The sequence below is a fragment of the Stigmatopora argus genome, chromosome 4 (genome assembly GCF_051989625.1).
Source record: "Stigmatopora argus isolate UIUO_Sarg chromosome 4, RoL_Sarg_1.0, whole genome shotgun sequence".
NCBI lineage: Eukaryota > Metazoa > Chordata > Actinopteri > Syngnathiformes > Syngnathidae > Stigmatopora > Stigmatopora argus.
In genome coordinates this window covers 19,068,200-19,092,763 of record NC_135390.1, presented here as the reverse complement: position 1 = coordinate 19,092,763, position 24,564 = coordinate 19,068,200, and the positions used below count along the sequence as shown (strand labels likewise).

At 39.4% G+C, this 24,564-nt stretch overlaps 3 protein-coding genes and 1 long non-coding RNA gene across 5 annotated transcripts; 3 read left to right on the top strand and 1 right to left on the bottom strand.

Annotated features, from left to right (window-relative positions):
- Positions 1-99: 99 nt before the first annotated feature.
- Positions 100-3,695, top strand: snrnp48 (small nuclear ribonucleoprotein 48 (U11/U12)). Its single transcript, XM_077597600.1, has 9 exons — positions 100-400; positions 970-1,083; positions 1,151-1,211; positions 1,318-1,398; positions 1,888-2,070; positions 2,128-2,249; positions 2,310-2,428; positions 3,362-3,505; positions 3,571-3,695. Exons 1-9 carry the CDS (start codon positions 257-259, stop codon positions 3,656-3,658), a joined length of 1,056 nt encoding a protein of 351 aa, XP_077453726.1. The 5' UTR covers positions 100-256; the 3' UTR covers positions 3,659-3,695.
- On the top strand, positions 3,648-18,062 carry LOC144072520 (uncharacterized). Of its 2 annotated transcripts, XM_077597598.1 has the most exons (29): positions 3,648-3,691; positions 3,831-3,933; positions 4,677-4,767; positions 4,841-4,973; positions 6,698-6,782; positions 6,859-6,924; positions 6,987-7,141; positions 8,218-8,349; positions 9,173-9,226; positions 9,301-9,354; positions 9,538-9,591; positions 9,682-9,735; positions 9,868-9,921; positions 10,003-10,056; positions 10,167-10,220; positions 10,320-10,373; positions 10,827-10,871; positions 11,550-11,603; positions 12,590-12,643; positions 12,730-12,783; positions 13,824-13,895; positions 13,974-14,009; positions 14,519-14,563; positions 14,643-14,675; positions 15,381-15,527; positions 15,648-15,824; positions 16,869-16,959; positions 17,040-17,117; positions 17,318-18,062. In XM_077597598.1, exons 4-29 carry the CDS (start codon positions 4,953-4,955, stop codon positions 17,515-17,517), a joined length of 1,977 nt encoding a protein of 658 aa, XP_077453724.1. In that variant the 5' UTR covers positions 3,648-3,691; positions 3,831-3,933; positions 4,677-4,767; positions 4,841-4,952; the 3' UTR covers positions 17,518-18,062. The 2 variants fall into 2 exon arrangements, with proteins under 2 accessions (XP_077453724.1, XP_077453723.1); XM_077597597.1 differs by having other exon boundaries at positions 4,677-4,973.
- Positions 16,347-18,901, bottom strand: LOC144072526 (uncharacterized). Its single transcript, XR_013299819.1, has 2 exons — positions 18,705-18,901; positions 16,347-17,513 (listed from the first exon to the last, which is right to left on the bottom strand). It is a non-coding gene; the product is annotated as an uncharacterized LOC144072526 (long non-coding RNA).
- Positions 18,407-24,427, top strand: cd83 (CD83 molecule). Its single transcript, XM_077597601.1, has 6 exons — positions 18,407-18,665; positions 18,725-18,855; positions 21,108-21,345; positions 22,122-22,225; positions 22,404-22,468; positions 23,228-24,427. Exons 1-6 carry the CDS (start codon positions 18,623-18,625, stop codon positions 23,307-23,309), a joined length of 663 nt encoding a protein of 220 aa, XP_077453727.1. The 5' UTR covers positions 18,407-18,622; the 3' UTR covers positions 23,310-24,427.
- Positions 24,428-24,564: the final 137 nt, after the last annotated feature.

The following is a 24,564-nucleotide window of genomic DNA, read 5'->3' as shown; positions in this document are numbered from 1 at the left end:
GCAAGAAATAAGGTAAAAGTATTTTGTTTTTTTTAAAGATACCCCTGCACGATATAACGTTCCCATTGGTCGGCACTGGTCATATGACCTGTTATTCAGCTATTTTCCTCTAGGTGGCGGGCTGACTAAACAAGTGGGTTAACAAACACAAAGAAGACTTCCTGTTGGTGGTAGAACTAAACATGGCGACTTAAGGAAATGAATTGTGTAGATTTTGGTCGAGTTTCTTTCTGTTTTTGGACCATTAAACACGAAAATGTCTGAGAATTTGGAAAACCCAACACTCGAGCAGCGAAAGCAACTCTTGCAGGAGTTGCTAGACTTTACCGAAAAATGTCAGGAGCAAATACAAGGCATGTACGACGCACTTGGATGGACGCCGGACTCGGACAAAGAGAAGGTTATTTTTATTTATTGGTATATTTGTGTATAATTATTATTCCTGTCATAATATTTATTCCACAAAATGTCATTGACGGAACGACGTCTATTTTATTTTGACTGGAAAGGGGCGAATGAACAAACAAACGTTCATTCCTTCGCAGTCAAAATGAATTGAATTCCAATTGAAATAAAGTTAAAACGAAATGTACTTTTTTTGCTACCGTCAATTAAGAATCAACGGCTGCAGAAATCTGAATATTTTCTAGTCACCTATAAAAAAGGATAGTTTTTAAAATGTTCGTAAATAGAAGTGTATTCACTGTTTGCCCCTTTTTGTTTTTATTGTCATAATCAAACAAAAAACCGTTTATAATATTTACTGTTTTGAAAAGAATATTGGTACTTAATTCAACAAGAACTTTAAAAAGAGGTAATAAAAGTTTCCCCTTTTTTTCTGAATTCAACAATGTAAACAAATGAAAAATATGTAGCGATATTTGCTCTCCAATCAAGATGGGGTTTAGATCAGGGGATGTGATCATTAACCTTTTTTTTAATTTTTATTTATTTATTTTTTTCTCCCAGGAGCCTAAAGAATTGTGTCCCTATGACCCCGGCCATCTTGTCCCTGTGCGTAGCATGGAGCGACACAAAGTCTTGTGCTATCTCAGAAAGATGGGCTACTCCCCAGAAGAGCAGGTGACGCCATTTTAAAATCTTGCATTTTTAAAAACACAACGGTAAATAATCCTCTTGTGTCTGGCAGGCCGAGATGTGTCACTCCCCTGGGTGTTACGACAACACCAGCGTCCGAACTTTTACGATGAGTGAGTGAAAATGTCACCGTGTAGTATTATACGCATTATAATTTGCATTGTCTGGCCTCCTTTTGCTGTTATGGAATCATGAGATGATAATTTTGGTTTCTTGCAGATAAGGACCTTCAGAACCAGATGATTTTAAAAGCCAGATCAGCTGCACCACTCATGAAAATGGAGGGTGTCTTCTGGCAAGGTACTGGCTTCCTTCTTTTAAAAAAAACGAGTCTTTCGAGTCTCCAAAAATTATAATATTTTTTGGATTATAAATCGCACCAGTCAAAGAACGCAAAATGAAGAAGGAAAAAAACACAAGTGGCACTGGAATATAAGTCGCATTTTTGGGGCGACAATTTTGTAATTCTCTAGAAACCAAGAACATACATTTTACGTTGAAGTAATAATGGTAAAATGGAGAATAGACTAAACAGGCAGATTTTAACAGTTTTTCAAATAAGTATAGCCTAAACAATACAAATAACAATTTTGCAGCTGTCAGAGTGGAAAAAAACATTTTGAGAACACCTGGGTATAACTAACAGGTCCAGTCAAACTAACAAAAAATGATGACTTATAGTTCAGAGAATACAGTACGTTTTTTTCTTCATTTCTGCAAAGATCGTATCATTATTCAAAAACGCGATGTCAGATAGTCATGAAATTTTGCTTTTTTTAATGTGATCAGGCCAGTATTCCCACCAACCCGCGGACGTGCCGCAGAACCACAAGCGAGCCGTGTGCGACCTGACCGTGGCCGACCGCCTGGCGCTTTACGACAACGTGATCGGCGCCCTCCGCCCAGAAGGGGCCGGCGCCGCCTCGGCTGGCGACGAGCTTTACGCGGACTTGGTTTCCAAGCTGAAGAAAGGTAAAAGCCGCGTTTTTGCGACCGCCTCACCCCGGCTAAAACGCGTGCCCGCGTCAGCCGAGCGACAGGACGAGCCCAAGACGCATCTGGAGCTGATGGCGGAAATGCGGGATTACAAGAGGAGGCGGCAATCATACCGTGCCAAGAACGTCCATATCACCAAGAAGTCCTACACTGAGGTACGCGTTCGGGCCCCGGGGCCGTTTTTGGTTGATGCTAACGGCGGGACAAACTGGCAGGTGATTCGAGAAGTCATCAAGGTGCACTCGGAGGAGCTCGGCAGACAGTGGAAGGAGCAACAGCAAGAGGATGAAGAGGAGAAAGAAAAGGAAGAGGCCAGAGAAGGAACTTCTCAAAGGTTTGTTGCTGTTTTTTTTAATCACTGCCACAATGAATCACCTCTTTGATAAATAATATCTTATCCAATGAATTGGCATATTTTTTTTCTATAGTCCACATGTGTCAAAGAGGCGGCCGGGGGCCAAATCTGGCCCCCCGCATCATTTTGTGTGGCCCGGGAAAGTAAATCATGAGTGCTGACTTTCTGTTTTAGGATCAAATTAAAATGAAGAGTATAGATGTATGTATATTAAATTTCCTGATTTTCCCCCTTTTAAATCAATAATTGTAATTTTGTAATCATTTTTTTCTGTATTTTTAGTTCAAAATCATTTTGTAAAATCTAAAAATATATAAAAATAAACATTATTTTAGATCTATAAAAAAACAGAATATTCAGGGATTTTAATCCAGTTCTTTTAATCCATTTATAAATATTATATCTAAAATGGTCCGGCCCACGTGAAATCGAGTTGACGTTAACGTGGCCCGCAAACCAACCCGAGTCTGACACCGCTGCTATAGTCAGTTGATAGATTTGATACACTATTTTGTCCCAAAAAGTGCCCAAATTCTCTTTTAATTTTTTTTTTTTTAATCACTGCCACAATGAATCACCTCTTTGATAAATAATCTCTTATCCAATGAATTGGCATATTTTTTTTCTATAGTCAATTGATAGATTTGACACACTTTTGTCCAAAAAAGTGCCCAAATTCTTTTTTTTTTTTGCTTCTTAACTCATTGACTGCAATACCTTTCCGATCCATTTGAAGTTGGAAGAACCCTCCAAGTTCAAACGGATTGGACGTCTACAAGTGATAAACTCATTTTAAAGTTTCCTATTGGGTGCAATTGACATTGACAAACAGGGGCTTCCAACCTGGGGCTCACGAGCCTCACTTGACTTTTATCATCCTTCCGCCGTGACTTTAAATGACTTTGCCACTAGAGAGATGTCTAAGGATTCGGCGTTCGGCAGGCGTCGCCAGGACGAGCGCCGGTCCGTGTCTTCGGAGTCCCGTCGGACGCGCCGCCGCCGTGGCAGCCAAGAGAGGAGCGGCGAAAGAGAGCGTAAGAAGAAAAAACGCAAGAGGTGAAGTCCCGTTTTCTCCCGCCGCGCCGACGTCGGAATTTTGTACTCATCCCGTCTTCGCGCAGGGATTCCCGATCCCCGGATGACAGACCCCGCCATGGCAAAAAGAAGAAAAAAAGGAAAGAAGAGCGAGGGAGGAGTGACACTTCCTGACCCGATTCATTGTGTCAATAAAGTTTTCAAAAAGTAACGTGGCATTTTTTAAGGGGAGTTCTCCATTTTGAATATTTAAACGTTTATGAATTGAGAAATCCTTGTAAAAATATCCGGCCTTCTTTGAATCTCCAGTTGTGAATTCTTTGCGGTGCTTTGCTGCCTCCTGCAGGTGAAAGAGGGCACTACGCACAGGCTTCCTGATTGTTTGGCAGTTTTTCCAGTAAAAGCCATGGAATTTTGGACAAGAACGTCACACCAGTAAAGGTTCAAAGGTCGCCGTGCTCTTTTATTTCAAGCATTTCGGCCTTTGTTTAAATGTTTAGCTTTTTCTCGCGTTGGTATTATAATAATAATAATTATAGTACATAATAAATGTTTCATAAATTCGAAGTGCAAGTTTGAGCATTTGATTAAAATCAACTTTATGGTACACATTTATTTTCGTATCTAGCTTCCAATTCATATTTTTAAAATATTCTTCATTTTTAAGTGTTTAAAAACTGCTTATCTTTTGAGAAAACATTGTCAAATTAAAAAAAAAAGTTTTTTTCTGTATTTAACCCAAAATGGGATGAACAGAGCATAAATAGACAAAACGAATCTCCATTTTTTTATTTGTACTAATTGAAATTGTGTGTATTTTAATATTTCTTTTAATTAGATAGATTGTAAAATAGTGATCATTTTTATTTATTTTTAACTAATAACCATTTATTTTTCCCTATATTTTAATTTAACGGTTAAAAACAATAAATATTCTAATTGTTTAATTTTTTTGAAAAAAGGAAAATCTGCTCTTTAAAAAAAATATACATTAAGGGTTTTAAATAAAAAGGATGATCTTGCATTATTATTTTCTTCTAAAAATGAAACATTTTTTCCCAACTAAAAACAGGAGAAACTGCATTCTCATTCAATCTTAAAAACAAAGATTTGAATGACCAGGAAAGCTTTCACTTCTAATGGATGAGTTGTGGTCATTTGTAAATGGGCCATTTTTGTTTTCATTTTCCAGGAAATGCAATCTTCCTACTCCCCTTCATCTTTTTGGACCGGCGCCAACTGCCGCCCGGGTGACCTCGGCGCCCTCTCCATCTCGGCCTCAGGTATTTCTCACCCTGCCGACAAGAAGACCAAGCCGAGGGCTCCTGCGAAGAAGCCGCAATCTCCCGCGTCCAGTCCAGTCCAGGCGGGACACCGTTCCCGGGGAATCATGCAGTGAGGACGCCTACGCCGCCGTCGCCACTTTTCTTCTCGTCGTCTTCTACCCGAGAGCGTCAAACTTTGCACCATGGGAACCTCCGCTGACAAGGTACCCGCTTTTAAAGCATTGGCTGCCATTCACGCCAACTAAAACCCCTTTTAAAATGAAATCTTTTCACATTTGCTGTACTTCAACGTATTATTATTAATAAAAACAGCAGATTGAATAGCTCGCTAATGTTAAAACGGCTTTAACGGGTCCTCCGATCCATTTGAAGTGGGAGGGATGGCGGCGAAGAAACGCGTGTTAAAAAGCCTTAAAAAAATAACATTTGGCAACTATAAATTAAGTTTACCATTCGCAGACGCCCAATCCATTTGAAGTGGGAGTTTGGCAGTAAATACATGTTTATGTTATGTTTATAAATGTAAATTGTTTGGACGTCTATCGCCGTCAATTTTCAAAACTTGTTTACCACTTGGAGACATCCAATTTATAAGAATGAATGTTCCTTTTCTGCCCTTTTAAAATGAGTTTACCGCTTGTAGATGTCCAATTTATTGGAAGTGGGAGGCTGGCAGCGGATAAAGCGTTCCTGCATTTTATGCCATCTCTCCCACTTCAAAGGATTTGGACCTCCATTTACTGTCAATTGCACCTAATACGCTAAGGGGCTTTAAAAAGAACATTTTGAAAGTTTCAAATGAGTTTATCACTTGTAGATGTCCAATCCGTTTGAACTGGGAGGCTGGCAGCCAATGAATGTACGTTCATTCTGGTAATGAACATGCTGCATGTCGTTAAATATTTCAACTAGCAACCAGAAAAGAATTTTTAGGGAACTATGGGGAAAGGTGATTTTGTTGAATTAAACTTCTACAAACTATTAAGATAAAAATGAAGTCAAATGTGATGAGGCATGTATTTTGCCACAACTTTTAATGATAATTAAGAATGGTTATTGGAAAAGTTGCTGTGGAAAGATAAGAAAGGTCAATGTAGGTCACCTGACTGGCCTTGCGCTCCAGTGGGGCTTCCACGTCACCCTTTCTGCTTCTATGCTTCACTACTTTATATGTAGATAATTCATTGAAAACCAACATTTTACAATACACATAAATACAATTATCTTTTTAAAATATATAAAGCAGGATTTAAATAAAATAAAAAAAAGTCATGAGAAATAAATATAATAGATTCATTTTCCATTCCACTTATCCTGACAAGGACCGTGGGGGTGCTGGAGCCTATCCCAGCCAACTATGAGCAGTAGTCGGGGGACACCCACAATTGGTTACCATTGGCGGGCCGTGAATTTCAATCCGACGCCTTCAGTGCTATGTCTGAATCAATCCAACCCTCAAAAACTATTTTATAGCTATAAAACCTTTACTGCTGCTGCGACACATAAAAAAACACATCAATTATAACCTCACACAATTGAAATATTATTTAGGAATTCATGAACAAAACATAATGATCTGTGATTCAGATATATTTTTAGGCCAGCAGAGAAGGCCTTGCAGGCCCTGACGGTCCACAATTGGTTACCAGCCAATCGCATGGCACAAGGAGACAGACAACCAATCCGAATATTTTGCATGGATGTTTATGGGATGTGGGAGGAACCCAGAGAAAACCCACACAAGCCTGGGCAGAACATGCAAACCTGGGATTGAACCCTCAATCTCAGAACTGTGAAGCCCACGCGATAACCACTCGCTCCATCGGACGAGTTATAAAATTCATCTAAAAAAAATGATGATTAACAGAATAGTACCTCTTTTTCAATGTATTTTTTATTTCCGGTTTCTGTTTTTTTTTTTTTTCAGGCGTCTTCACAGCGGACGCTTTTCGTCCTGCTGCTCGCCATCGCGGGTGCTCTCTGTCAGGAGGAATATTCCGGAAACCACTCGGGTCGGAACCGACGCGTTACTGTGCTGGGCTGCGTGGAAGAACCACCTAATGGCCCGGGTGTGACTTAAATGTGCAGGTGAGGAGCGGACCTTGGAGGGCTCCATTCCGGACCACTACGACCACTCCAGACCCGAGCAGCCAGGTCCGTCACATCCCGTCCCGTTCCGTAACCGGCGGTTCTGACCAAGTGCTCGTACCCGCCAGAGTCTTCTCACGGAGAGCAGAACCCGGAGGAGGACGACTACGACCCATACGGTCCTGCGCCCACCCGAGTCACCATGATCACCGAGGACGCCTTCCCCTACGTCACCGCCACCGAGTCGCACTACGCTAAGGAGGACAAGCCGGGTCGGAGGAGGGTGGGTCATACTCCATTGACGCTGATAGACGTCCGCTCGAGGAGTCGATCCGTTGATATGTACAGTGGTACCTCGACATACGATCTTAATCCGTTCGGACTGAAAACTTATGTCGAGCTTTTCGTAACTCGAACGAACGTTTCCCATTGAAATGAACTAAAAACAAATTAATTCGTTCCAGCCCTCTAAAAAAAGCACCAAAAACAGGATATTGGATTGGAAACAATGTTTTATTTCTTCTAATTCGCCATCTATTAACAAAGTAACAAAGTTTGCACGACGACGCACTCGTAACCGAACAAACTAATTTAATTTAACTTGGATTTATATATACAGACACACTCAAACATATGTTTAATGTAACTTTACACAAAACTGAATTCTAATTTTGTTTTATTTATTTTTTACCTTCGTTCTGAGCAGGTTAGCGGTTTGCCACGCCTCCACCCTCACGTTCGCTATCGATGGGCTGTTTGCTGATGTATTCCCTTCAAAATATTCCGAAAATAATGCACACAAATGTCCTCACAATAGGATAACGCACGACCACTTGCCAACGAGAAGTAGTCTTGAATAAGCGATCGCGGGAGCTAACAGGCTAAGGAATAACAGCCTACCCACGTATTGATTGTGGGTAATGAAGTTTTATTCTGAGAAGGGGTGACATTGACTATCGGTGTTGTGTGCACGAGTATACTTCACCAGAAAGCCCTCTTTTTGCCCGCGCATGCGCGTTGTGCGTTTCCTTGTCGATGCGTAGGAGAAACTCGTCTAAATAAATTGTTCAGTGCTCGTAGATATCTGTTATACACGAAAGAGATGCGGCAAAAAAAGAGTGCACTACAATGATAAACAGCCTCTCATGTCATGGCCACCTGGCTTGGTCGCGAATTATTCGATCGGAATTTTCATCGTGCCTCGAGCATGTCGTAGGTAGAGCTGATCGTAGGTCGAGCTACCACTGTATTCCAAAACGGAAAGCGGTACGGCTGCCGCTTTACACGAGGGCTGCAATGATGAGTCAACCAAAAATATATGAGCAAAAAAATAATAATAATAATTGACGACCTTTTCAGGTGCCGTTCAAGCGCCCCGACACGGGTTCGTCAGAGGAGTCGGGCGTCGACGCTGCCCTCAGCGAAGAAGGCCCCACCGAGTGCGACTGCGAACCTGGAGAGCCCGGATTCGCCGGTTTTGCTGGATCTAAGGTGCTAGCCTACATCTCTAAGTAGGCAGCTAAAATGTTGCACTATGATATGAACACAAACACACACTTTTGATGCTCACAAATACTACCAACTAAATCCTTTAAAAATGATACTAAAGTATGCCAATTCTGTATAAAATATGTGAGAAACTCACAAAAAAACTCACGGAGAAGGAAAAATATTCATTAAAATCAGGCACTAAATTGAGATCCGAAGATCCAAGATGGCGGCGCACGCGGGTGCAGCGGCTCTTTGCTCTCCAGTTTGATGCTTTCTTTACTTTTAATTTGAATAACAAAACCATGTTCTATTGTAGGGAGGCCCGACGGCATGAGTGGTTAGCAGGTTGGCCTCACAGCTCTGGGGTCCTGGGTTCAAATCCAGATCGGTCCTTCTGTATGGAGTTTGCATGTTCTCCTGCATGGGTTTTCTCCGGGTAGTCCAGTTTCCTCCCACATTCCAAAAATATGCCCGGTAAGCTGATTGGACACTCTAAATTGCTCCTAGGTATTAGTGCGATGGTTGTCCGTCTCCTCGTGCCCTGCGATCGGCTGGCCACTGATTCAGGGTGTCCCCCGCCTCTGGCCCGGAGTCAGCTGGGATAGGCTCCAGCACCCCGCAGTTCAGCAAATGAAAAAAAATTAAGTTGTAAGTGTACTTCAAATAGATTATTTTAAAAAAAAATTATACATACAAAAGGAAATGTAATGGAAAACATAGCACATTATTCCGACCTCTTGTTACAATTGGACAGTGAGCACCCAATAGGACTTTCCTCTCATTCTGACTACTAATTGGAGTTTAACTCTTCGCTTCCCATCAGGGTTTGCGAGGCTTTTATGGTAAAGATGGATCGCCGGGACATCAAGGCAGAGAGGTGATGCTGCAAAATTAGTGACATATCATCCCCCCAAAAAACAAGAGATATTAACCACTAACTTCTGTTTTTAGGGTTACAAAGGTACCAAAGGGGTGCTGGGACGAAGAGGAGACCCGGGGCCAGTGGTGAGTCACTCAAAATGACCGATGGTTATGAATGCCGTCCCGACCACACTTTTTTAGCCTCGGTATCCCGACTCACCTGATTTTGACCATCTGCCGATACCGCTAATTTATTAACAGAACTGCCAAATACTACGTATCTTCCGTAGTTTACGTCTGGTGCCGTCTACTGTCCGTTGATTTTAGGGGGATCCTGGACCCGAAGGTGAAGATGGAGGTTCAGGTTTCTCTGGAGGCATGGTGAGTCAAAAGCTAAAAAAAATAAAAATGACAAACCACCAAAAAAATATCAAATAATTCCATTTTTTAACATATATATTTCTCTTCTAGGGAGAACCAGGACTTATGGGAGCTCGTGGTGTGCCCGGAGAACCGGGTCTGAAGGTAAAAGGTTCTCCCCCAAAACTCACCAAAATGAATTTGATCACAATTTGCCTCTTAAACTGTTTTTTTTAACCGTTTTTCCGCGATCAAAAATCATGCTCTTGAAATCAAGCATCGTTTCTTTTTTTGCAGGGCGACTTCGGCATGGAGGGACCGCGTGGAGGAGTCGGAACGCCCGGTAACACTGTATGGATGCTCACTCCATTGTAAATTTAACATTATTTTTAAAATTACAAATAAAATTGCACTTCCGTCCACCTCATTTAGGGTTCTCGTGGCGACACGGGTCCCCCGGGATCAGGTGGAGGTAAAGGTCCCAAGGTAAAAAAAAAAAAAAAAAAATCTCAACCAAAATATTTTACGAGGATTCACGCTTTATAATTATTTGATCATATTCTGAATTTGTGTGGGGTTTTTTTTGTTCTATTTAGGGATCCGCGGGCGCGGAGGGCAAAGTCGGAGTTGAAGGACCAGAAGGCCGCAAGGTAAACAAACCAGTGTAGATCTCTTCTCTATGTACTTACTTCAAATGTCCACCGTTAGATGTCGCCATTGAGTTGTAATGTTTTTTTCTTGTTCGACAGGGTCAAACTGGAGCACCTGGATTCTCCGGAGATGTTGGCGATAGAGGCTACACCGTAGGCACCCTTTTCATTCTTTGAAATAAGTCAATCGATACGGTTTAAATGAATTTACTCCTCGGAAATACAACTACAGGTGGGTAGTAATGCCTTGCATTCATTCACTCACATTTATTTTAGTGACTTTTGGAGAAAAATTGGGAGAATACTTTTACCAGGTCGTACTTTTTTCATTTTATTTCAGTAGATTGGTGGAGAAAAACTGCTATTCGGGGGGTGCTGGAGCATATCCCAGCCCACTTTGGGACAAAGGGGCACTACGCCCTGGACTCGAGTGAACTTTGTCAAACTAATATTGTGGTCGCCGGTTAAAAACAAAATAAACGAATGGCAGATCTGAGTAAAGCAACAAGAAAAACATCCAAAAGCCAACTTGACTTTATTCATTCAACAGATTTTTTGTCTATGTTTACATTTTTGTCTGAATATTTACATCCTTGTTGCCCTTAGGGCTATTCCGGCCCGACCGGAGGCCACGGACCAGTTGGACCGAAGGTACTCAATAATTCTTGGCTTTTATTGTTTGTGTTATGGAAAGAGCAGAATTGTTACTTTTCAATTTAATTTCCTAATTCTGACTTTCATTCTGAGAATCAAGGCAGAAATCTAACATTGAAATCCAAATTACATTATGACAGTGCCTGTATACTCATAAAACATTGTATAACACACTATCTGTAATGTCAAATTGAAAGTGAAGACTCAAATAGAAACCAAAAATGCATTTTTAAATGAGTTAACCTTTTGACATTTGTTAACCTTTTGACATTTTTCCTGCGGGGGCAACTGCTGAATGTCATGTGAAAATGACTCTTAAATGGTCTCATTCAAAAACCAGTTTCACTATGAATAAAGGTTTCTGTTTGAATGAAAAGAAAACCCGAAACCTATTGGGGGTTTTTACTAGCCATGATTTTTTTTTCCTACTTCAGATTCAACGTTTTTTTTTTTTTCAAGATTCCGAGACTCTTCTTTTCAAGCCCGTAAATATAATGCAACCAGTAAATGACAAATCCTCTTTTTTTATATTAACGTGAGCTCTGTTGGTCTCTCCTCCAGAAAAACTTGGTTTAAAAGTATTACAACGACATCACTTTTTTAATATTTTTATTTATTCCTCCCGTACTGTATAAGTTCAAATGAATAAAAGGTTAATTATCCCCCCTTTGGCAGGGCTCCAAAGGGATCGGCGGGATTCCAGGGAGTGACGGTGACCCCGGAGAAGACGTGAGTGTATATAAATAATAATATGTGTACAGTACATACCTGTCAACCTCGGTTTTCCTTGATGAAACATTATTAACAAAGATTATTTATCTGAATATTTAAACGAAACCCTTCCACATCTAATCTAGAAGTGTATGCGTGTGTACGAAAAATTACCGTGAATTTGTTTGACGGTGCGGTGTGTAATTTTTAATGTTTAATTTGAGCTCAATATCAAATAGGACAGCAACACACTAATATTGTGAAATAAATTGAGTTGGTTTTTTGCACGTAGCCACAAAATTAATTCTGGATAAGGCAAAATTCACATTGTTGCAATTATTCAGTCTGGGAATCAAGTTAATAGGTGGAGTGTTGTGTTTTACGTGCTGTTCATGAATGCACCGCATGGCTGATTGGAGAGAGGGACATGCTCATCTCATTTTCTCAACCGCTTTATCCTCACTAGGGTTGTGGGGGGTGCTGGAGCCTATCCCAGCTGACTTCGGGCCAGAGGCGGGTGACACCCTGAATTGGTGGTCAGCCAATCACAGGGCACAAGGAAGCAGACAAACACCAATTCATGCTCACACTCATACCTAGGGGCAATCAGCCTAGCATGCATGTCTTTGGAATGTGGGAGGAAACCGGAGTACCCGGAGAAAACCCACGCAGGCCCGGGTAGAACATACAAACTCCACACAGCCGCTGAGACGCCCCAGTTTTTGACTCATCAGTTGTGAATGAACTTTTGATCATTCTTACCAAGTTTTCTTAAATGTTTATTTTCATTTATTTATTTTTAACATTAAAAAGATAAAAAATACATCTACAAAATAAGGCCAAACCAAGTTGACAGGTATGACTGAATGGCTTTTAAACTCTTTTGGCGACTGGCAGCGAATGATTTTGTTCATTTGCTGTCAGCCCTCCCTGTCCAAGCGGATTGGACGCCTGTCATCGTCAATGGCAGTCAAAAATTTTTATTTCCTTATCTGTCTTCTTAGGGTCCAATGGGTGTCCCGGGTCTGATGGGAGAGCCGGGTTTCTTCGGGGCTAAGGTGATGTGACAACTGCTTTATGCAAATACATAAATATATGTATGATGTTATTGAGTAAAAGGAAAATATTTTTTAAATTGTTTCAGGGCAGCAAAGGCGAACACGGCGTGAGAGGACCCCGAGGCCGAGAGGGCGCTATGGTGAGCGCGCAACGCGGGTTTGATTTCCGTCCCGTTAAAACCTCCGGGCTAACGGCTAACAGCGCTAATCCTAGCAAAGCAGCTCACTAGTAGCACAAACAAAGCATTCAGCAGCTGTAAAATTCTCTGAGTTCTTGCTAAAAACAGCTAGCCACGAAGAGGCGCTAATATCTTGGTCGTCAGAAACTATTGATATCCGTTTTTTTTCTTTGTTGTTGTTTTTAAATCTGTTTTATCACCAGTTGTGCGACCAAAAGTCAACACATCGATAAAATCAATAAGAGTTTTAGCTAGAGTATTACAAAGCTTGCTAGCTTTTTCCGCCCTAGCAACCGAGAGCCAAATCAAGGAAAAGTTTCTATTGAAATATGTTTAATCATCATATATAGTTAGCCTTGCATTTTTCTACCTTAGAGGCATCACACGTTTTTTTTATTCTCAAGTGGTATTTCCTCATTTGTTTTGCCGCATTGACGTATCAAAAATGCTTTTAATTCCCCAAAAGTTTGGTTTGCGGTCATGACATCTCAAATTCCACTGTTGTACTTTATATCTGCGTACTTTTTCTCGACCTAGTTTCAGCGGAAGCGCGAAGAAATGACATTCAACACAATTTTCCACATAACTAGGACGTCAAATTGAACGTTTTGAATAAAGACGCTAACGTAAAATTATCTAATCTAATCTAATCTGAGCAAAAACACATTTTTACCTGTTCAATGGCACTTTTTTATTTAGTATGGAACCAAGTAACATAAATATTAATTACATAAAATCTGTAACACGTCACGTTATTATGTAGATATCATAACATGAAGATTGTACGACTGTAAAATTAATATTTTCACCTCAGTGTTCAAAGATGAAGAAAAAAAAAGTCCTAAAATATACAGCAACTTGTTTCACTCCACTTCCTATAGGTGTCTGATATATTGTTTCCAACTGCTTATTTATCTTTTCTTCATTTTTACTGTCAACACGTGTCCGATGATGAACATTTTGATGATAAAAATGGTTCAAAATGTCTGTCCTTCCATCAGGGCCCCGGTGGAGAACTTGGAGATGCTGGTATACCTGGAAAGCATGGACCAAAAGGGCTGCAAGGACCAATTGTGAGCGCTGGCTAAAACCATTTCACACTTGCCAACAACACAAACTTGAATCATAATCATAATCATAATCATCCACAGGGACCCAAAGGCGAAACTGGACCGGACGGAGAAACGGTGAGACCAGTCATCTAATCTAGTGTAAATTGCCTTTTGTCTTCATGCTCAACTTGCGCTAAAATATGGATTTTTACATCCCAAAGTATCGCAAAGTATTCACGTGTTGTACGATATTTGTTTATGAATTTGTTTTGAAGTGCCGCAGGTATATTGTTATGATTTCTACTTTTTTAATCTTCAAAAATGAACAAAACAAACATTTACATTGAAAAATCATTTCACTTATGTCTTTCTATTCAATTAAGTCGAGTTCAAACTTAATCAAAATTTAAAGATTTTGTTTGTTTGTTTTTAAACCTGTTTTTATTTTTATTAGAAAAAAAAACAATTTTGAACATTCTAAAAATAAATCCTATTTACAGTCAAGTCATTTCCTGCTATTGGTAAGAATGGAGATCCAATTTGGCTCAAACCGGACGGACCCCGGCCATGAATGCGTCAGTGCCATTGACGGCTTATTTTCAATCATTTACCACATTATGTCCTGTTTTTTTTCTACGACACAGGGTACAAAAGGAAGGACTGGAGCAAAGGGTGAAAAGGGACAAAAGGTACATTGTTTTGAAGTTCCCCGGGTTAAACATTGATACGCCTCTTCCTCCTTACCACTCATTGTGTATCTGCTTTCAGGAAGCGAGAGGCGGCCGCGGGGACAAAGGACAGGTGGGTTTGTTTACCGAGAGCTAACGGCTAACGGCAGCTGCGAATGACTCCACCCGAGAACTGGCCTCTCGAAAACTAAATGAAAAGTCTTCAAATGAGTTTGTAACAAGTAGACGTCCGATCCATTTGAATTTGGCCACAATTGTTCAATGGTGGCCAGGCCTCCCGCTTCAAATGAATTGGACGTCCATCCCCCGCGATTTCTATTTGTTTATCTAAGTTTAGTCTGTTGAACGTTCGTTTCCATTTCTCCTACAAAGAAATAACCGTGTCATTCTAAAATATTTACATTTTTTTCCCCCATATTTTTTCCAAACCAATGAAAGAATTCAACATTTATTTTTCATGATTTATTCATTGGTCTACTTATTTCAACGTTTATTTTAAATTCTCGTATTACTTTGTTGTAAAACAATTTTAAAAGCTCTCAAAATTACTGTCAATACTTCAGTATGTACTTTTAAAAAACAAATTTAAAAGTGTAATTCATTTAAGAAAAAACTTTATGATTATTGTGTAGAAGGATTTTTTGGGACATTTGTAATTGATTTTTTTTTTCAAGTGCTTTCATTATTAATGATAATTAACTTCATTATTAATATGAAGGTTTATATATTATTTCTTTTTTCTATTTTTTTTTTTTACATATTTCAAGACAATTCTCCTTTCAGCTTTTCCCATTTCTTTCCATTTTTGTCATTTCAGCGCGGTCCTAAAGGCGGGGTGGGTCGGACGGGCGAATCGGGTCCCGGGGGTCCTCCCGGATTCCCGGGGCCCCGAGGGAACCGCGGCCCTCTTGGAGACCCCGGGGTCAAAGGTCAAGCCGGACCCAGAGGAGTCCCCGGTCCCACGGTGAGCCCCGGAAACGAGAAAAAAAAAAAGTGTCAACCCAGACCTCCTGACCAAACGAGTCACGAACGGTACGTTGAAGCCATGGTCGGTGACGGCGCTGTGACCCAACGTTGCGTTCAGGGTCCCGGGCTGTCGGACGAACAGGTGCTGCAGCTGTGTCGCGGCGTGGTCACGGCTCAGCTGTCGCAGTATGCCTCGTCCATCCGGGCCAAATGCTCGCAGGGCTGCCCCATCAACAACCGCCCGCTCATCGGGCCCCCCGGAGCCAAAGGACCCTCGGGACCGGCCGGCATAACTGTGAGACAAAATGGCCACTTTTTTTTTTGGATGAATTGACCCTAAAATACATTTCAGTGTTTTTTTTTCTTTGTAAAAGGTATTTGATTTTACATGATTGCGTTTAATTGGAACTGGGATGGCTAACATATTAGAGAAGGATTAAGATTTAAAACTATTTGAAGAAAAAAATCCTTAAAAAAAAACCACCAAAAAATACATGTCAATTTATTTTTATTATTTATTCGGCATGCATTTTGAATGTAAATACATTTTTACATTCCAAATGGATTTCAGATCAATAAGATAATAATAGTTATTTTTGTCCATTTTTCCCCCCAAAATTATTTTTGTTGTTGTTGCTTTTAATGACTTCAAATTAAAACCAGATGCCTATTGTCCCTAATTCATCACAAATATTATCTATAACAAAAAAAATCTTAGATTTATTAAAACATTTTTACCAACGTAATAAGAAGGATTAAGATTTAAAACTATTTGAAGAAAAAAATCCTTTAAAAAAAACCCACCAAAAAATACATGTCAATTTATTTTTATTATTTATTCGGCATGCATTTTGAATGTAAATACATTTTTACATTCCAAATGGATTTCAGATCAATAAGATAATAATAGTTATTTTTGTCCATTTTTTTCCCAAAAGTGATTTTTTTTCATTGCTTTTAATGACTTCAAATTAAAACTAGATGCCTATTGTCCCTCCTAATTCATCACAAATATTATCTATAACAGAAAATTAAAAAAAATTCTTAGATTTATTAGATTTTTTTACTAACTTAATAATCGATCGCTATTTACTCAATATGTTTTTAATACGTTTTCAACTTCTTTAAATTGGAAAAAGTATGCATTTTAACCTTTGACCCCTTTACCCCCATAATGTAATCACCAATTCCTTTTCATATTCCAAACGCGTGCTCTAAATTTAATAAGTGCCTGTCTCCGCCCTCGAGTGGGCGCCAAACGTAAACACATTTTTTTCCGTATTACAAAGATATGAAAATAATGTATGATTACAAATTGGATTCTTTGTCACTTTTGTAGGGCAAAGCGGGCAAAGCAGGATCCAAGGGGGCACGCGGTGTTCAGGGTGATCGAGGTTTGGAGGGCGAGAAAGGCGCGCAGGGTGAACGAGGTCAACATCGCTCTCGTTTCCTTCATTTTTCATATCATTTTCATTGAATGTGTGGAAGTTCACAGTCCCTTTTTGAGCAGGCAAAAAGGGCTCCAAAGGAATAATTGGCGATTATGGGAAAGGCTTCCCAGGACTTGACGGACCACAAGGGGTCACAGGTGAGTTTGTGTCTTTATTAAGAGCAAATGGGGGCGCTGTTTAGTGACTGGCTCCATCTAGTGTTAAAACTGAGAAGCGAAGCTGAACTTAAGCTTCTTTTGCGGGCCATATTCAACAATATTGTCATCTTTTGCCAATAAAATCCGGCAATACTTTGGACACCACCGAGCTCGACTTTTGATGTTTCTTGTTTTCTCAGGTTTCCCGGGCGAGCCCGGCGTGGCCAAAAACGGCATGGAGGGTCCGCGCGGCCCCCGCGGGTTCCCGGGTCCGGTGGGCGTCACCGGAATGCTGGGGAACGCCGGCATTCCGGGTTTCTGCGAGGCTCGGGACTGCAGCATCCACGCACCGGTCATGCGAAAGGAGCAGGGTCTGGTCAAGGGGCCACACAGCTCCTAAAGTGGAAAATTCAAGGAATAATAATAATAATATATATATATATATATACATACCCATATCTGGAAAGGACTCATGGGGCTTTCCTTTTTGGTTTCCTAGCAGCAATCTTGAAAAACATATTTATAATATTTTGAGATTTTTTTTTTCTCTGTCATCACAACTATCTTTGGCTTGAAAAAAAAGTGGAAGCGTGGTGAATCCTTTCCAGATATGCGGCGAGTAAATAAAGGATGGCGTGTAAATATGATGTAAAGTATCACAAATACATGAAATATGCTTTGAAGTGTTTCTGAAAAACTGCTTTTTTTTTCTTTTTAGCCCGTTTGATTCGGTGGGGTGAGATTGGTCGCTAGGCTAGGCAGTTTTTTTTTCGTTAAAAGAATCGGAAATAAAACTAGTATTGTTTTTTTTAATTGTTTTTTTTTACAACTGTTTAAATACTTCATTAAATGTGAAATGTAATAATTCTGTGGGATTGGTGGAGGTTTTTGAGATTTTTGTCATTTTTCGAAATAAGATTTTTTTCAATAAATTCATTGACAATCCGTTTGATTTTAATGAATAGCATTTTTTTATAGTTTATATTATACATTTAAAAACTGCTGCCACCAATAAAGTATATGGCGTTGTAAATTAATTCCTTAGAAACGAAAGCAAAAACATGTTTTGTCAGTTATGTGTTTACTTAATGGGAGGGGAATTAGGTAAATATTTTTCTATATTTAATATACCGAATACTTAATAAGTAAAAATGGCTCTATTGTCAATGAATTTTCTTCCACACAAAGTACTTCGTGAAAATTATCTTCTTTTTCCGAACCAGTCATTTGACAGTTAAATATGCCATCCTTATCGGGGTTGCCAGATCATAAAAAAACAGTCCCCCACGCCGATAAACAAATGGATGTCTCCGTTATGAAACTCAATTTATAGTTTATAGTTCAATGTAACAAATTAAAAAAAAAGAAATAGATAAATAGTAGGTGCGTGTATTGGAACCATTGTGTTTCCGTGGCTAAGCATAATGGGAGATTGAACGAGACCGCCCACTTCTTAATTTTTAAACGCGCTCAGCGAGGACCAGCCAACAGCATATGATAAAAACATGAAAACCCTATACGACGCCGCAATTATACTACTTCTACTAAGTGAGTATTTATGACGTCTCTTCTGATATTTTCGCTTACGTAATTATTTCTTGTACAAGATGGCGTCTGTTGTGAAGAGGCTTCTGGGTGGCAGTATGTTGTGGAGTGCGACATTGGACAAAATTGTTCCTTGCCGTGCAGAGTGCACCCCAAAGCGGGGGTGCAGTATATGTACGTGGCGTGGTACAAGGTAAATATGTTTTTAAAGTGTACTTTTTAGCAGCTGGGAGGTTATGGGCGTGAAATTCAGGGACTATTGCAAAACTATTTACTTTCTTTTGTTAAGGACGTTGTGTGCGCGTGCGTGTTTGGTGGGGTGGGGTTGTTTACTATTTTAAACATTGGGAAATGACCTCTCTTTAACTGTTCCATTGCTATTTGAACGCTCGTAAAGTAGCTTTTTGTTTGCTAGGCAAACTTTAGTTTGATAATATATTTGAAAGAAGTATGTTTTAAGTATGTATTTGTTTTTGTTTTTGGCTAGGCTAAACTTTAGCCTAGCAAAATAAAACAAGCAGCTGTTGAGAACGTGAATTGTTTTGTTGTTTAAATAAATAGGAAGCTAAAATGTAGCTGCCCTACGCATTAAAAGTTGGGGTTTTCGCGAGCCATAATGGAAAATAAATGGATTATTGGGGAGTATATGATAGTAAATGGCTCAGGGGAATTCTTGTGAATTTTTGCTGTCATTTCGAATGTGTTGTGGTTCGTTAAGGATGACATTTGAAGTCTTTGGGCCATCCTGTTATGGGAAAGCAAATAACGAGAAAGGAAGCAGAAATGAGATTACTAACTTCCTTTACTGTAAACAGGTTATGTGAAACCCTAGTGTGAATGTTTTTTTTAACCCTTTACAGACCACACTTCCAGACTAAGTGTAATATTTCCATTTTTCTCTCTGTCACGATTTTTCCCCACTCATTAAATGATGGAATCTTGTCAGGGAGTATTCAAAAATGAACGATCAAGACTTGTGCAATAAAATTGTTTTTGTGACGGTTTGCCTCTGCAGAGTTGGAGCCAATAACAGGAAAGGCAAGAACTCTGGCCAAGGGCGTGCAGTTCAACGGAAAAAACTGTTGTCCAAACAACACGTTGGCTTTTATGAAACGTCAATGTGAAACGATTTTGATTGCACAATTTTAATTAAAGTGGTACCTCGACCTACGATCAGCTCTACCTACGACATGCTCGAGGTACGATGAAAATTTCGATTGAATAATTCGCCCGCGATACGATCAAAATTTCGAGATGCGAGAAAGCCAGGTGGCCATGACATGAGAGGCTGTTTATCATTGTAGCGCACTCTTTTTTTGCCGCATCTCTTTCGTGTATAACAGATATCTACGAGCACTGAACGACAACGCACTCGTAAACGGAACAAACACATTTAAATTAACTTGGATTAATATATACAGACACTCAAACATACGTTTAATGTAACTTTACACAAAACTGAATTCTAATTTTGTTGTAATCTTTTGTTACCTTCGTTTTCCGGGTTGGCGGTTTGCCACGCCTCCACCCTCACCTTCGCTATCGATGGACTGTTTGCTGTTGTATTGCCTTCAAAATATTCCCAAAATGATGCACACAAATGTCCTCACTATAGGATAACGCACGACCACTTGCCAACGAGAAATAGTCTTTAAAGAGTGATCGCGGGAGCTTCTTTCCTTAAAAAGAATAACAGGAAATACAATAGTTGAGCTTACCCACGTATTGATTGTGGGTAATGAAGTTTTATTCTGAGAAAGGGTGCCATTGCCTATGGGTGTTGTGTGCACGAGTATACTTCATTACCCAGAAAGCCCTCTTTTTGCATGCGCGTTGTGCGTTTCCTGGTCTTAGGAGAAACTCGTCTGAATTAATCGTTCCGTGCTCGTAAATATTGTTATACACGAAAGATATGCAAAAAAAGACCTGGCTTGGTCGCATCACGAAATTTTGATCGCATGACGGGCGAATTATTCGATCGAAATTTCCCCCGTAAGACGAGAATTTTGTATGACGAGCGGTCGTATGACGAGGTACCACTGTATCCTGTTTTTGGCGTTTTTTCAGAGGGTTGGAACAAATTAATTTGTTTTTAGTTCATTTCAATGGGAAACGTCCGCTCGAGTTACGAGAAGCTCGACATACGAGCTCAGTCCCGGAACGAATTAAGATCGTATGTCGAGGTACCACTGTATTTGGATTGGTCTTAATTGTTGATTTGTTATTGTTTTTTTTGAATACTCTTCGTAAAAACCTGCCATTTAATTCATGGTGACTTTACCATGAAAGAAGTTGACGACAGCGTTGTCGATCATTCATTCTTTTTCTGTATCGCTTTTCCTAATGAGGGACGCAGGGGGTGCTGGAGCCTATCCCCAGCTGACAATGCAAACTGCTACATGAAAACAAGCCACTGTAGCATGTTCTTCCACGTGAATGTGACAGGTGCGGCTCTTCCCCAACTCGCCGATGCCGCAGCGCCGTGGCCTGCTGATGCGTCAACTGCCCGACGGGGAGGCGGTGCCGTACGTGGGCCTGACGCGGGAGACGGCGCTGCGGTACGATACCCGCGAGCTGTTGCTGCCCAACATCATGTGCGACGACCAGGGCGAGTACGCTTGCCGGCTGCAGGCACCCGTCGGGGAAATCATCCTCCTGGAGTCGGTGCGACTCCGGCTGGCGGGTATGAGTCGTCGCACGGGAGAATCGGGTTCAAACTCCTCGGTCGTTCAAATCGATTGGACGTCCGGGTAGATGTTTTTGTGGGGGCGTTTGTTTGAATAAAAAAATTGTGTGGTGTTTTTGTTATGTTAAATAATTCATGTTAAAAAAAATTGTAATTCAATTGGATTTTTAAAAAAATTAAATAGAAAAAAATATGGAAATGTTTTTAAATTGAAAACTAAAGGAAGGCTAATCAAAAAATAAGTGGAAATGTAGAAATCAAACAAAAATGAAAATTTTGGAGGGATAAGCAAAGGGGATAATGAATTACTCCTTTATTTAGTTTAAAGATTTTCAAATGAATATTTACCAGCATCATGTCATTTAAAAAAAAATCCATATTTTTTTCTAATTAATTTTCATAATTCTCTCTATTCAACTTTAGTTATGTGTGTTCATATAACATCTCTTTTTTTTATGAATAACATCAACTTGAACTGTGTGGTAACTCAATGCTTTTATTGTTATGATCTCTCACAAATGGGTTTTCAGATCCTGATCAAATATCCCTTTCTTTGTCGCCATCTTGTGGGGAAACTAGGGATTCCCCCCCCCCCCCCCATTTTTTGTAATGATTTGTTATGTTGTTTTTTCCCCCTTGAAATGGCTTCTCTCCCTGGCTTTTAGTGGTCGTCCCTCAGCTTCAGCACCCATGTCCAGCTTTTCCTTGCCTTTTTTTCGTGACAAAAATATTAATCTGTATTTCAAGACATTTCTCTCTTCTTTTTTTTTTAGGTTGCCCTGAAATTTCCATCAGAACCCACCAAAATAATCAGGAAATAACGATTGCGGTTTCCGCCGCAGTGACGATTGCGCTTCTTCTCATCCTGATGTCTTGTGTAAGCAAAATATTTGTTTCCTTTTTGTGTTAGCGTGAATGTTTTTGCTTCCATTGACACACGATCCACCGATCGCCTTTCAACGGACGTAAATTATAGTGAGACTTGCATTGCACATTTTTTTTAGAGGATTTGTGTTTAAATGTAATATTTTTATTTTCTGTCTATTTGATGTTAGGGCATTGTTTGGAAGCTACGACAAGACAGAAAGAAGGATTGGTCGCAAACGCTGAATCCATTAAGGCTGGTATTTTTTTATTGTTGTTGTTGTCTTAATAATAATAATAATAATAATCGGACATAGGCTTTGTTTTAATCTGAGTTTTGTCCCATTTAGGACCATTTTTTTAAATTAGAAATTAAAATAAACCAAATTCTTACTGTTTTAGCTTCATTTTAATTTATAATATGAATTAAATGTGAATAACCTCTAGAATAAATGCTGTTTTCCTGTTTTTTTTTTCAATTAAAACAATGATAATAATCTCAAAATAAGATGTAAATGATATATATTACTATGCCGTATGAGAGGTCTTTAAAATGGAAAAATATTAGATTTGTTCTTTTTGATTCAAAATGACAATATAAAAAAATATATAAATTTAAATGATAACTATATTCCAATAATAATGATAAAATAGATATTTTTTCTCATTTAAAAGAAAAATATATATTAAAAAAAGACTTACTGTTTATAGTCCCCTTTTTTTGTGATTCAAAATAGTCTTTAAAGAGATATTAATTTTAATAAAGGCTCATTTCATCCTTGTTTTTTTATTTTTAACAAAGAGTATTTCATGAGGAAAAATAATGTTAAGATATTTAAAGACCATTTTCTGACAAGTTTTTGATACAATTGGTTTCGAAACAAACTGCCTCTTGAATTAGTCGTTGATTTAATTGGGTCAACGATTGTTTTTTTTGTTTTTTTTTTCAAAGATTCGCGACAGCCATCATGGAAACGTGCTTTTCAGTAAATGACCGAAATTCCTCTTTTCACAGGCTAAAGTCTGCCATTTCCAACACGGAGGGAAAAAAGTATGGACCTTTCTTCTCCCGGATTGGCTCTATTTGCCCCGCCTAACAAGCGTTATTTATTTATGTTTATCAAATGCACTCTTAAAACATACGTCTTCTCTCATTTATCAAAAAGAATAAATAAAAATCAATTAAATGAAACGTTTGAAATTAGTGTTCATACTGTAGCTAACGTTTTAGATGTCTTTTGGGTATTAAACTGCGTGAAAACATTTTTGGGGAAGGGTCTTGTGCGCCCTCAAATAGGTTGCACCCTTGGCGGTGGCCCGCATTGCCCATAGCAGACTACTACAGTGGTACCTCAAGATACGAGCTTAATTCGTTCCAGGACTGAGCTCATATGTCGATTTTCTCGTAACTCAAACGAACGTTTCCCATTGAAATGAACTCAAAACAAATTAATTCGTTCCAACCCTCTGAAAAAACACCAAAAACAGGATATTGGATTGGAAAAATATGTTTTATTTCTTGTAATTCGCCATCTATTAACAAAGTATCAAATAACTAGTGGTTTAATAGTATACTAAAATGTGTTTAATAGAACTAAAATTAGACGGATTTCACGGAGGGGAGAGAGAGAGACAGAGAGGGGGGGACTTTTTGCCCGGCAACGCGCTCTTAAAATAACATAAACAAATTTAAATGAACTTGGATTACGATGCAGACACACTCAGAAATAAATGTAATCTAACCTTTACACTAAAAACTTAATTCTAAATTTGTATTTAAGTTTGATACCGGCCGTGTTACCTGTTTGCCCGGCCTCCAACCTGACTTTTAGTATCGATGGGCTGTATGCTGTTGTATTGCCTTCAAAATATTACGAAAATGATGCACACATGTCCTCACGATAGGATAACGCACGACCACTTACCAACGAGAAGTAATATATACTTCTCGTACTAGCGATTGCTACGCCATTCGCGCTGAGTGATGGGAAAAAAAAAACACTGAAAAAATGCAACGCTCCGCCCAGTGCTCGCAGAGACATAACAAAGAGGGAGTTGCGACTAGTGGCGAATAAACCAGAATTTTGTGACCCCCCATCTTGTTTTTTGTCTTTACTTCTTTATGTTCTTACACGTTTTGTGTGTGTTTGTTAAATGTAAATTGAAATGTAACAGCATGACTTTAGTGTCGATGAATAAATAAATAAAAACTAAACCATGTGTCATTTCTAACAGAATTAAAAGAATAATACTCAGAGTGAAAGAGAAAGTTTGTTCACCAAACCAGTCAAAATGAAACTGATGTTCATAGAAAAAGAAAGAAGAAAAGGATAATATTCAGAGTGAAAGAGA